The 13,684-nt window shown below is 39.6% G+C and overlaps 1 protein-coding gene across 1 annotated transcript; it reads right to left on the reverse strand.

Annotated features, from left to right (window-relative positions):
• Window positions 1-3,406: 3,406 nt before the first annotated feature.
• On the reverse strand, window positions 3,407-9,139 carry LOC125309595 (tripartite motif-containing protein 16-like). The gene is made up of 6 exons (XM_048266626.1): window positions 8,546-9,139; window positions 7,845-7,940; window positions 7,360-7,593; window positions 5,205-5,367; window positions 5,045-5,104; window positions 3,407-4,163 (listed from the first exon to the last, which is right to left on the reverse strand). The coding sequence occupies exons 1-6, from the start codon at window positions 9,134-9,136 to the stop codon at window positions 3,619-3,621; spliced, it is 1,689 nt and encodes a 562-aa protein (XP_048122583.1). The 5' UTR covers window positions 9,137-9,139; the 3' UTR covers window positions 3,407-3,618.
• Window positions 9,140-13,684: the final 4,545 nt, after the last annotated feature.

The raw sequence follows: 13,684 nt of genomic DNA on the forward strand, positions 1-13,684 counted from the left end.
ATCCGAACAACGTTGCACTTTGATAGATTTTAGGCTAGCTAGCCTGCACATAATTATATTGCGAATGGGCTTGCTGAAAACTTGTGATGGATTTAAACAATGGATTTGTCTTCTCAGTGGATGTTGTTTTCCATGGATTTTTTTAAAGGTAAGCTGCGATCTAAGTTCTATCTGCTGGGTTAGTTTGTGTGGGACATGTTCTCCTCGCCGGGGAGGGACGGGGAGGTGTATCGTGAGGCGTCCCCAACCCACTCGCTTTGTTTTCTGCCAGTGAGTGGACTTGCAGATTGGCAGGCAGCTAGCCACCCTGTATGGCACGAGAAAACGTGTACTAGGCTACTAGTTAATAGTATCCAGGCTTTGAGACATTTATGGTGTCTTACAGTTGCCTGGCACAACATCTATCATGTAGGCTATTTGTGGATCAGGAACAGTTAACTAGCTAACTAGGCTACATCCTAGCTGAATTTCACAAAATCTGAAGTAGTTAATGCTAGATAGTAAAACAACCACTGCAACATTTTCTTTTCACTTTATTGAAGTGTGTCTGAAGTGCTTCAATTAGGCCTTACAATACATAGGCATAAGACCTCTGCCTTTGTTTTACCCACCACCAATGTTATAATATGGTATTATTATATAAATATAAACCATATTAATATATATTAATAAATATAATATTAATATGGTTTGCTGCGCTGAAATTGCGGTGCACTGTAACTTAATTCCAGCGTTCTATAGAGCCGCGAAACAAAGCTAAAGAACCACAACTGATGTTACGGGCTATGCCTTGGCTTACCCTCTGCTTTTTTGAAGTTCACGGCAAAAACAGCATCTTATTTTGATAAAAAACAACAAAATTGACTCAAGATATTTGTCCACATGATAAAATTGATGCCCATTGTTCCAAAAATGACAAAAACTCATTTTTGATAAAATTGAAGTTACGGCCTTTTGCCTTTGCACGGCAGCATAGACCTATTTTTTTTTAAATATTGTGAAGCCAAATCAGCGATGTTATTCACCAAAAATATTTTTCAGTGTCTATACAGTAATAATATTCTAACTGTGAAAATGTCAGACCCTATTTTGCCTTAGAAAATCGAAATTGCTCCTTTTGTTTCATAAACGAACTACAAAAGAAGTCACGTGACTTTACCCTTCAACGTTACTCACGGTAGCATGGTTTGTTTATTAGCCTGGTTAGCATTGACACTTAACACTTACAGCTAGCTCTTCATGTGAGTAGAAGCACAACACCAGTTATCATACGATTACGGGGGGACGGGTGGGATATGTCCCCACCACTATTTATCATTTGAATTTTGTCCCCACCACTTCTAAAAATGTGCAAACCAATTGCAACCGAAAAAATCCCCACATACTGAAATCATCGAGTCTAAACCATGCGATAGGCGCGCACAATGACATCCTCACAGCATGCACACCTGCCTAGATATGTGTGGATCGAAAGTGTTGCGCTGTTAAGGTTTTTAACATCCGCACCCACCCGACCTTCCAGTCATGTAATGCCTGCTAGAGTTGACTGTAGCTCGAATGCAATCGGTTGCCATAGTAGGCTATCCCAAAATCCAGCGATAAAACAAAGCATGAACTCATGGCGCCGGTCTGCCCTATATGTATATCCTCTGATTGTAATGTTTACACATAGGCTATCTAGGCGATATTTGTAACATTTTTTTTGTATTTGGCCTGTTATAAAATAATGTAGGCCTATTGAACAATTTAAACACATTGCAAACCCCAAAGTTGGAGACATGCATATAGACATTGCTGCAAATTTAAAACCAGCTTATTCTGGAATGGCTAACTGTACAGGGGAGTGCTTTAAACTTTAGTTAAAATTACACCTTTGTGTTCGGTAAGGTCTGGTGTTTATTCTGATATATGGTTTGTCATGTGTTGAGGGAAAGTTCGCGAAGCCAAGATGAATGGGTAGGGAGACGGGTGCAGAAAATAGGCTATGATTAAATTAAAGTCAGGCTACTTTTCTCGCGAACCGTTTACCACAACAACTAACCACCAACATTGTTTAAAAGCTGAGAAAAAGCTCGTTCGTGTGATACATGTGATGTCTGTGATGAATAGGCTACTCAGCAAGTAGTTCAGCAAATTTGGGTGGGACAGAAATACCTTACAGTGCAGCAGCTCTGATGTACATTGATTTAAATGCATCGCTTCACTACCCAACACGCGAACAAGAAAGAAAAGAAACCAATGAGCTTATGTCGCGATTTCCGATAGGCCTAGGCCTAGAGAAAAGACAGCTATTGGTAACCTAACAAGTAGGATTTGCTTTGCCTACTCTGCTGTTTGATTGTCCCAAACTTTGAGACCACCCATACTCGCATTAACTGAACAAAACACAAAACAATTCAACTGATCCTAAAAATAAGGTATGACCACTTGAAGCAATAGAGGTGACCCCAGTGCCTAACATATGGAATGCATTAAATTAAGATCCCAATGTGCACCGAGATATATTTTTTCTAAAAAAAAAATCCCATCCACTCCGCTAAACTCTAGGAACGCAACCACTAGATGGCGATGAGATTACTTTCCCGAATCGTCTTATGATTCATCTTAGAATCTTTGGTAGGAATGTCTCAAAATTACGTCATCGACATAAAAGCAAAAACGAGATTCACAAATGCAGATTCCACATACAAAGTCAAGCATATTTATTTTCAAATCTCGAAAATATATTTACAAATACACATTTATTTATATATGTATGTCACATTTTTATATTTGTATTTTTTGTATTTGGATATTTAATCCTTTAATATATATTTAAATCATTTTGAGACAATCCTCATCCATATGGCTTAGCCTAGGGGTTACCGGGTGGTAATGGTAAGATCACCACATTTTACATGAGGCTTCTGAAGGATTTTAGCCAACAGAGATTTTGAAAATATCCACACAGAGCACAAAAACACTTTTGATCAAAAGGTGATCACAGGTGATTATAGCCCACAAGCTTTTGGCTAGGCCTACAACTTGAAGTGTCACAGAGCATTAAGCCTCTTTGACCTGATGTTAATGGTGAGATAAAAAATAAATAAATAAATGCATAAAAAGTTTTGTAAAGCATTGTAAGCTGTAAGGGCTATAGGCCTAATGTTGTAACTCTTTATAGTGCCGTCATTTGTGAAGGCCTTATATCAATCATTAAGGCCTTAATTAAATATTTTTTTTCTTTATGTACATTAAGTAAACAACTGGCCAAGTTTAACGGTGATATCAATTACATTTTTTTACCCTATTTATCTGTAGTGTCTCATCTTTATATCAAATGGTTTTTTCGTCTAAATAAAATTACACAACTTAAAAACTTTTCATCTCAAGAGTTATCTTCTAAATTAAATAATATTACCGGTAAATCAAATTAAATGATCTATCATTGACACTAAAATAGAAAATGCAACATTTGAAAGCCAGTCCATGTCTCAACCTTTTTTGGATTTATAGTTACTCAAACTGAGTCTCCGGAGCTGCATAGTGATGGAATATGTTTGGGTCTGGTGCATCAAGTATGGATGGAAAAGGCTCATCATGTTCTACCACTGATGACATCCAAACAACATGGCATAACTAATGGCATAGCTTCACTTTTGCTTCAACATCTAACCAAAAACCAGCATAGAGTGGCTGAGTGAATTTGGTCTGGACTTTGTGCAGGAGGGTCATTTTGTCTCTGCAGATGCTGTAAAAAGACAGAATTCCAGCTTTGTGATCCACATACACTCCAATTCTACTGCTGGGAATAACACTGAGTTGAGTCACCTTTCCATTGTGTATGAAAGAGCACATAGTGGACCAGCAGTGTAAACTCCAAGAGTGCTTGTTGTGCCCACACTTGGCCTGTTGGTCTATTCCCTTTCTGCGGATCTCTTTGTAGGACACTGCTACATAAACTCCCCATGCTCTTCCGGAGTTACTTGGGCTCCACTCCAACTCCCAGTAGCATCTTCCTGTCACAGCTTCCTTACTCAGCACCTGTTGCCAATAGTCAAACCTCTCTGGATTGTAAGTATATGACTGCATCTCATTTTTTTTACAGGTAAGTTCCTTGTTATTATCAGAAAAATGAAGTCTTGATTGTGCCGTATTGCGATCTAGATTGAGTTGACACAAGTCTGGGGAGGAAAAAGGTATACCGTAATAACAATTGTGTTAACAATAGTCATATTTGTTTTTCCGTTAAAAACAGTACTGTGTAGTTCTAGAACCTATATGTAAGGGATAATGTATAGAACGCCGGTCATTGGGAAATAAGTCCCGACAGGGCGAACAGGACCCGACGTGCAGCGGAGGGGTCTTGTTCCGCCCTGAAGGGACCTATTTCCTGATAATGACCGGCGTTCTATACATTATCCCGCTTATTACACGGCTACTTGCCAAAACGAAACAATAAACTCCCCCCGATATAACTCTTTAGCCCACATAGCCTAGGCTATAGCCTATTTGTTACCGTTTCATCGTGGCTTTTGGTGAGAAACAAATAGTTCGCAACAGCACACGCTGAACTTGAATCAAACATTCTTTAGAACACAGCTGATCAACCATCTGCTTTCACTTTTGAATGAAGTTCCATTCCTTGCGCAGTAATATGAAACACGTGAATTAGAAGCACAAAGCCCATTTTCCTTGACAGCGATCTGTTATATTAGCAATGGTCTGCTATTGAGAATTAGCAGACCACCGAACTTTGGGAAGGCCCATTCAAGTGAATAGAGCATTCTGCAGCACTCTGAAGAGCCGTGTAATAAGTCATATTGAAAAATGTGTACAGCTGTATTGTTTATCCCCTGAATCTAATGTTCATGTTTATGGTCATAGTGTTACTGTGTGCTACTTCATTTAAATCAACATACTATACGGTAATGTGTTATTCGTTTTCATCAACATCTTGAATTAGGCCTACATCCTGTTAATCAACATACAGTAATGTGTAGGCTAGCCTACTATTAACAGCTCTGCTGCAGTGTCTTCTAGCTGCAATGTGAATTATTCTTACATGTTAAGAAGTCCTGTCTGGTCAAGGGGTCAAGGGGAGGGGATATTCTTATCGCTTTTGCTGTAGAGAAAGAAGCGGTTTTACTATAAGATAAAATACAATAAAATGTACCTATGAAGGTGGAGTTGCACAATATGTATGTTCTTTGTGTATTCCTTACCTCTCATAGAAATCTGGTCTACTTCATGCTTAAGTAAATCTTCCACATCTTCTTTCAACTGATAAACATTTTCCTTCACTTTATCAAATGCCACATCTAAACAAAAACTGATGATGGATGATGAATCCTCTGGGTCAGTCAAAGAACACAGAGACCAAAAACTCTGCAAAGAGACACAATCTCTTACAGGGTATCCTAACAGCATCCGATTTAATGCTTTCTGTCCACACTGAATCTGTTTTGCCCTTCGCAACGTCTTAATTGTCGCTTAAAATAGCAGAGCAATGCAAGTGACTGATAGCAATATTCCTAGTACCACAGTTATCTGGAGACTCATTCAGGATGATGGTCAATCAGGAAACAGGCTTTATTCTTTCAGTGATGCGCATCAAGGGAGAGAAACAAGCTTCACCTAGAAGATTCACCTGTATCACTTACTAGACAAGGAATATTCTAAACTTAAGTATGTTGTTACAAACAAAGGGGAGTGTGACCTCTTGTTAGGGTTGGGTATCATTTGGGTTTTATCCGATACCGGTGCTAAATCGATACTTTTAAAACGGTGCCTGAACCAGTACTTTGTTTTTAAAATGTTTTAAATTAAAATGGTCTAAAGCATGAATTGCTTTTTTTTATTATTGATAAGACAAATTTGAACATAAAAATTGAACTGTTATATTCAATTTACAATATCTCATTGCTCCTACGAATAATACATTTAAATGTTAAAACAGCTTGCCATGCATGCACACACAATGGTAGGCTAAAGCTCTGCTTTCAAGTTTACCCAGTGTGGGCGTTTTGCCATAAGGTATGTCAAAACCGCTTGCCAGAAAACTGCCAGGTCATGGACAACGGCATTTGCAAGCAAGCTAATGTACAGGGACTCTACTTTCCAGTTAATTCAGTGTGTTCCCAATGCTTCAAGAAGTTTCATGTCTTCCCCCATAACACGCAATAGTTTTGAACATGTTAGGCTACATGTCGGTGTTGAAGTGTTTAGATTCCCAGCGCTAGCCTAGTAGGCAGCATTTTAACAGCAACTATGGCTATGCGCTAACACCAATCAGCTGAGTTTAATTAGCAATAACCTACTAATCAGGTAGGTAACCTACTGACATCAGGTGTGTAACCTACATATTTATGTTTTTGCCAGCTAACTTTTAACATGATCTTCATATTCATTGCTATATGGGCCTCATGCACATGAAAGATTATAATATCATGCCATTATGTTGTTTAGAACACACTTTGAAATAAAGTTTTACAACTTTGCTGATAACATTTTAAATAAATGCCAGTTAGCGCATTAGCAAGGATATTGTGTAACATAGGCCTACTGTTGATGTTGTTTCATAGCCTTTTGCTTGTGTGTAGTTAGGCCCACTGCTAGATTTTGACAGGAGCTCGTGATATCGCTTTAAAGTAAGCTACTTGGGCTCACGCAAGCTGTCAAACACTGTCCATCCACTCGCCTAGTGCACCCCTCTGGTTTATACATCCAGTGTTTGTGTTGGGTAACTGTATCTGGATATGTTGCTATCAGAGCAAGACGTTAGAGATGCATGACATGCAGTGATGCCTATTAAAAAAAAAAAACACTATTTAAGCACCGAAATGAGGCACCGAAATCCACGTTGTTATTTGATGCAGTTACTACCGTTTGCGTCGGCACCGGTGCCATATTAGAACCGTGTTTCGGTGCCCAACCCTACCTCTTGTTCTAACTCAGAGGACTGATCCTCATAGACAGTCGGTAATCAGGAGGACCCCAACTTGCACTTGGCCAAATGTTAGCAGCCATACGCAACAATGGCTCACCTATCTACAGACAAATAAACACACCATAAACAAAGGTGTATTTCCCATTGAATTCTAACCATTCAATTATAAACCTAAGGATACACTGCATACAGACTAAAGAAACAAGAGATACTGTGCACATGGGTACAAAATCACGGATGGAAATAAGAAATACACAGTATGTACTGTACATATACAGGAAGGATTCTGATTCACAACTTTTTCATGACAGAAGGAAAAACAAAACTAGAAAAAAAATTGCAGTGTGTCGCCACATTGCATGCAGTAAGAATGGTGTTAGCGAGGAAAATACATGTTGTGTAGTTTTATCATATCTTAGCAGAAAGATTACCCTGAGAAAGCTTGTATGATCCTCTGTTTGTGAAAGCTGCTCTTGGTCAGCATTACTCTTCTTCAGCTCAGTAATCTCCTGCTCCAGTTTCTCCATGAGTTCTTCAGCTCGACTCACTTCAGCCTTCTCCTGATCTCTAATCTGCCTTGTCACCTCAGAGCGTCTTCTCTCAATGGAGCGGATCATTTCAGTAAAAATCCTTTCACTGTCCTCCACTGCTGCCTGAGCAGAGTGCTGTTTGGAGATATAAGTGGACATTTCAATTCGATTGCCACTCTGTTTCATAATTGGCAAGGAAGGTTTAAAAAGTGTTCAGCCCTATAGGCTGGAAAAGTCAAAGGCCTGTGTAGAAATCCTGAAAAATAGCATAAATATCAAAACTCATGGCATGCCTGGATTCCAATCTCTCTGGGCCCACATTCTGTTCTAGGCACCTTGAAACCTGCAGACTGTCCTGCTACTGTACCTCTCAGATTGGAACTCACCTTAAAAGACTTAATGGCCTCTTTCATCTGCTGCAAGTGCTTATGTCTCTCTTCGATGGTCTTTTGGGTTTTTCTGCAACTCTCCTCCAACTGCTTCTGTGAAGTAACATTAAGCCATTTGCTAATTCAGCACATATTGTAAGACTTTTAGTAACATCTTAAGCAGGTATTTGATGTTCATATACTGTAAACACACCCTCTTCAAACATATTTTTCCTGTATGACAAACTAAAAGCAATACAGTAAACCAGTATAGGTCAGATCAAGCATGCTACCAGTAGAGCTTTGAGTGCAACTTGTTTGGCAGGTGAGAGGTTAATCTAATCAAACTGTGATGATTATTCTTATTTGGCTACTATGATATGATAGCCTAATCATTAGGCTAATTTTGGTGATCATACTGATGTTTCCATCTTTTGCTGTTTTACTATAAAAGCCACTATTATAACAGGTCCTGCAGTGTAAGTCCCTTCCTGTCTTCTTGGATAACTTCACATGCATGAAAGCTTTAATACTATTACCCCCTCATACCGATCATAAAATTATCTGTATGTAAAATACTTATTGCCTGGGTTGGGTGCTATGGGGGCACATGCATTTGAATAGTGTATTTCATACACAGAGGCATTTCAGTGCACTATATATTGTTAATTATAGTTGTAAACAAACTACTGTAGGAAATTATTACTGGACTCTCTTACCTGTTTTTCAATTCGTTCGGTCGCAGCTGAAACTGTATCATGTCCTTTGTGTTCATCCATGACACACAGCACACATATGCATGTCTGATCAGTGCGGCAGAAGACCTCCAGCAGTTTATCATGACAAAAGCAGATCAGATTTTCTAATTTACCAGAAGCATCAACCACTTTGTGTTTCTTCCCTGGGTTGAGATCATTATGAACTCTGAGGTGAGTTTCACAGTAAGAGGACAGACACACCAGACAGGACTTGACTGCCTTTCGTTTTCTCCCAACGCAGACGTCACATTCCACATCTCCAGGTCCAGCATAATTTGGGGATGGGGAATCAGAATGGATTGCTGTCTTTTTTAACATCTGTACCATTTCAGCCAATATGGTATTTTTGCAAAGGACAGGCCTCGGAGTGAAGGTCTGTCTGCACTGTGGGCAGCTGTAGACTCTCTTCATATCTTCCTGATCCCAACAACCTGTAATGCAGTCCATACAGAAACTGTGTCCACAGGGAAGAGTGACAGGATCCTTCAGCAGATCTAGACAAATTGGACAGCTGAACTGATCCTGAGATACTGAAACAGTAGCCTCTGCCATTTTGCTGAAACAAAAAGAGACACTTGTGGAGACTGAACAGAAAGCAGAAATTACTTTAGTTTCTGGTGAAGTGGAACAACATAGGGCAGTGGGAGTGGCTTATTGGTCATGTGAGCAGAGGGTGGTTTTAGGACAAGACGACGCAAAATAGACTTGTGTCTTTGTTTTGGCATGAATCATTTTTACTTTTCAAGCATAACTTGGTACCATACATATTTTAGAACATTATTTTACAGTTGTTGCTTAGGTTAGTCATTGAACTTGGTGAAATGTTAATATTTTGGTTCGATAGCCAATGAAATGCTCCCCTCACAGTCCTGTAGCAATTTTGGAGCACGACCACCCTAAATTGCAAACCAGCATGGATAGTGTATGGCTCAATCTGAGCCACTTTGTTTCCCATTTGGAGTGCCAGGGCTGTGCACTAATGACACCTGAATGAGAGAGGTTTTCACCCAGCATCTGTTCCCAATCCTCTGGAGGGAGGACCACTAGGATAGTGGCAGTGGTGGCTCCATGTACGGCCAGAGAGTCTGGAGTCCCATTCATGTGTCATCTGATATTTACTATTTACCCAAACAAGTCCTCAGTCACCTGGACACAGATGATGCTTTCTGTAACCTTTGTGACCGCATAAGTGAGAAGAGAAGTGTTTAATAAAATAAACAAAGTAAATGCATATGTGTCTGAAACTGCACCTGCATTGACATGCTCTGTTGCTTCATGCAAATTAATAATAAAAAACAATTTGCCTCAGATTTTACCCACCCTCAGCGTGTTCTCATGCTTTTTCAATTCATGTATTTTTTAAAAGCACAATGTCAGATAGGGTTTTATTTCAACTGTTGGATTTCATCTGGCAAATTCTGCCAGCAAAATAAGAAGTACCAATGATGCTGCTACAGTTTTGCTGGAGACTCTTCTATAACAGCGAAAACATGGAACTTCAGGAATTCACATGCAGGCACTGATTTAGTGGAGTAAGGGACTGTGCCCTTTGCAGATGTTCTCTCCCTTCTTGGTGTTAATCATTCTAACTCTAGAAGAGACCTACACCAAAGTTCCTGGTTGCTGCATTGCATTAGTGTTTTTTGTATGTTATCATTGTTTATCAGTTTAGCCAATAGGTTTTGCCTAAATATTAAAATATGATTTCAGGCCCATGTATGGTCTATGGGGTTAGCCAATAGATTACAGGCCCATGTGTGGTCTATGGGGTTAGCCAATCGATTTTGCCTCAATATGAAAGTAGTTGTAGTTAAACTTTAGACTTTGCACTTTGTCCTCCTTTTAAATTATTGCCCTATGACTGATAACTTAGAATCACTTCTGACCAACTCAAAAGGTTGGTCTTCCAACTTGCAGATATCTATGGAATATTCGTCATTATAGTAAAATAAAATCAAAGCCATATAATGCTTTGCCTAGAAATCTTTCAAAATCTTTATCCTCTTCATCCCCATTTCTTTCACTTGTTCAAATGACACTGAACATAGACTGGGGTTGAATGATGAATCGTCTGGGTCAGTTAGGGAACACAGGGACTAAAATCTCTGCAAAGAAAGTGTGCTGGTGAGAAATAGACATGTATATATCTTTGTGTCATTTCTATCGTGTCTTTCCAAAATGTTTACCTGGAGAAAGCTTGTATGATCTTCTGTTTGCAAAAGCTGCTCCAGCTCAACAATCTCCTGCTCCAATTTCTCCATGACCTCATCAGCTCGTCTCAGCTTAGCCTTCTCCTGAGATCTTATTCCCGCTGTCTCGTAAAAGCGTCTGGTGTCAATTGAACTGATAATTTCAGCAAAGATCTTCTCACTGTGCATTACGGCTGTCTCAGATGATAGCTGTAGAAACAAAGGAGAATTTTTAGATTTGGTCACAGTTAGATTCAGTGGCCATGAAACATGGGAAATGGGGTTTAAGAGACTTTCAGCATTAGGTCTGCATATATCTACAGGCCTAACTATAAAATGGGATCTCAACATATAGCCCTAAATCACAAAGATACATGGCCTGACATGAACATCTTACAAGGCCAACAAAACTGGTATTTGATGCTATAGAAAAAATGAAACTGTATCCCCGAACAGAATGCTTGACTTTAGAAAATGCTGGATGGAAATATCAGACACTATTGATTACAAGTTGATTGTAAATACACATACATGCACACACACGACACGCACAAACACGCACACAAACACATAAACACACATAAACACACACACCCTCACACACATGCACCTACACATACAAACACACCTACATACACAAACAAACACACACACACACACACACAGACACACACACACACACACCACACACACACACAAACACACACACACAAAAAAACACACACACAAAAACTAGCTTACATGCAGGCACACACACTCAATAAACACACACAGAAGCACACATATACACAAATCAACCACACACTCTGCACACACTCAATTACAAACACAAAAAAAGGAACAAAGTAGGAAATGAACACAATTTGACAAGCGTGACTTATTTTTGTGGAAAAAATGTGCTGGACTTTATTTATTTTTTTTCAAAATTTAGCCAGTCACTCGCATTAAAAAAACGGAACATGCGATTTAACAACTTTGTGAAGTACCAAGACTGGAAAAGGCAGGCAAGCAAGCCGCAGACAGATCAGGGGATTCACTTCCCTGTTAGGTAGGCTATGCCTAGGCTAGGCCAGCAACACGCACTGGAACGGACACAAGTTTACCCAACTGCTGTTCCCGTTGTTCATTCTCTTGAAGTTTCTTCCGTTTTTCATGCCCTGAATGCTAATTCGGTTTCATGTTCATCTTCCTAATATATGAGACACTGTTGCTATAACTGTACCTGTCTGTCACTAGCTTTACTCAAGGGGAGACGGGGTACAGGGCCTTCATTTAACTTGCGGGGCCCTACGCAACTTAGTGTGTGTATAGGGAGAACCGGCCCTGGCTTGTAAATCCACATTTGACTGTTAAAGAGCTGTGTAGAATCCAGATGTATCTCATCTGAATGTGCACTGTGTGCAAGGGGGTTAAGTCTCACTAATTCAGACCATGCATGCAGCCACAGTCTGACACCAAACAATGTGGGAGACAAACAGTAAGACACAGATTTACTAGTTTACGGCTCAAGGTGCCCCAGCCAAATTAAGAAGGTACCATTCTGTCTCAGATGAGTGGGATACGGTCTTGTTCTGTCCTTCAAAACAAGACACGCTATCTCTAACATGTTGTTGTATTTTCTGCCATTTAGGTGCAATTGGGACCCTCTGCCCCATAACAGATTTCTGCCTTCCGACACAGAAATATCCACAATCTGAGGAAGCAATATAGTTGTGTTCCACATTCGATACCCCTTACATTCATTTACCCAGAGATGTAATCAAAATCCTACACTACACTCCCTGCATCCTTATGGTTTCCCCTATTCACTTGCTACCACTCTATCATTGTTATCTTCCATTGATTGAAACTCCCCTTAAGAGACTTAACTGACTCGTTAATCTCCCACAGGTGGTTCTGTCTCTCGGATCACCAGCTGGAATTTCCTCTGGCTCTCTCTCAACTGTTCAGATGAAGATGTAATCAATTTATGATCGTTTATTATCATGGTTATTTTGTGAGAGATTTGAATAACTGGGTTGAGAGAGTTGAGATTGTAATGGACTCATTGGAAATGGAAATTAGTTTCACAGTAAGACGCACCAGAAAGGACTTGACTGCTTCTTGTCATTTTATCTTTCATGTTATCACTCTTTTTAAGCCATAAATCCTAAAAGAGCACATCAGGAAAAATAACAAAACACTTATTTTATTACAACATCTTCCTTGACACATATTGTTCTGTTATTAACATCTGGTTACTCAGAATACAAATGCTAATGACAGTTATAGACGCACCTTCACTTAGGAGCCAGCTGGTGGTAGCCAGGGTAGATGGGTTGGTTGAGCATGATCAGGACGTTGTGGAGGAGAGTCATCTGTGAGATTTAAGTGTATGGGAAGAATTGCATGAGTTGGTGAATTCGGTGTAAGATATACTGTATGTGCTAATCGTAGATTGTTTGTATGCACTAATCTTATCTGTATAGAGTTCAAAACTGGAACGTGTTCACATGGGAGTACACATCTGTGGATTGTGTGGATTTACTAGTTACAGGTCATGTGTCTCAAGGAGGGGCCTCTAACTCTGCCCCTAGACTTCAACTCAAGGAAGAATTAAGACACCTCAGTGGCGTCAACCTTGCCTTCTCTCAAGGGGTGTGGGGTCCACACTCTTAATGTGTTAACCCTCACCCCTGTTTCATTTTTTTTGCCCGACATTTCACATTCTCTACTTAGAAGGGCACTTTTCCCATATACTTTGGCCCATCATTAAATGAATGACCTCTTTTGAAAGCTCAGACCCTGTAGAATTCTCTGAAACAGAGTGACTGTGTGATGTACTGGCAAAGAGTTACAGAGGAAACAGGTTTTATATTTCTTGTATGATGCCATCACGATATGTCTCAGAAAGTATTTTACTATTTTAAAA

Source organism: Alosa alosa, chromosome 16 (genome assembly GCF_017589495.1).
Source record: "Alosa alosa isolate M-15738 ecotype Scorff River chromosome 16, AALO_Geno_1.1, whole genome shotgun sequence".
Taxonomy (NCBI): domain Eukaryota; kingdom Metazoa; phylum Chordata; class Actinopteri; order Clupeiformes; family Clupeidae; genus Alosa; species Alosa alosa.

Excerpts from the sequence above, each read along its gene's own strand:
- LOC125309595 (XM_048266626.1), bottom strand. The coding sequence starts at position 9,136 with ATGGCAGAGGCTACTGTTTCAGTATCTCAGGATCAGTTCAGCTGTCCA. Across the intron at positions 7,594-7,844 it reads AGGCCATTAAGTCTTTTAAG|CACTCTGCTCAGGCAGCAGT; the intron begins GTGAGTTCCAAT and ends ATCTCCAAACAG. Across the intron at positions 5,105-5,204 it reads AGACCAGATTTCTATGAGAG|CAAAAGCGATAAGAATATCC; the intron begins GTAAGGAATACA and ends CTTTCTCTACAG.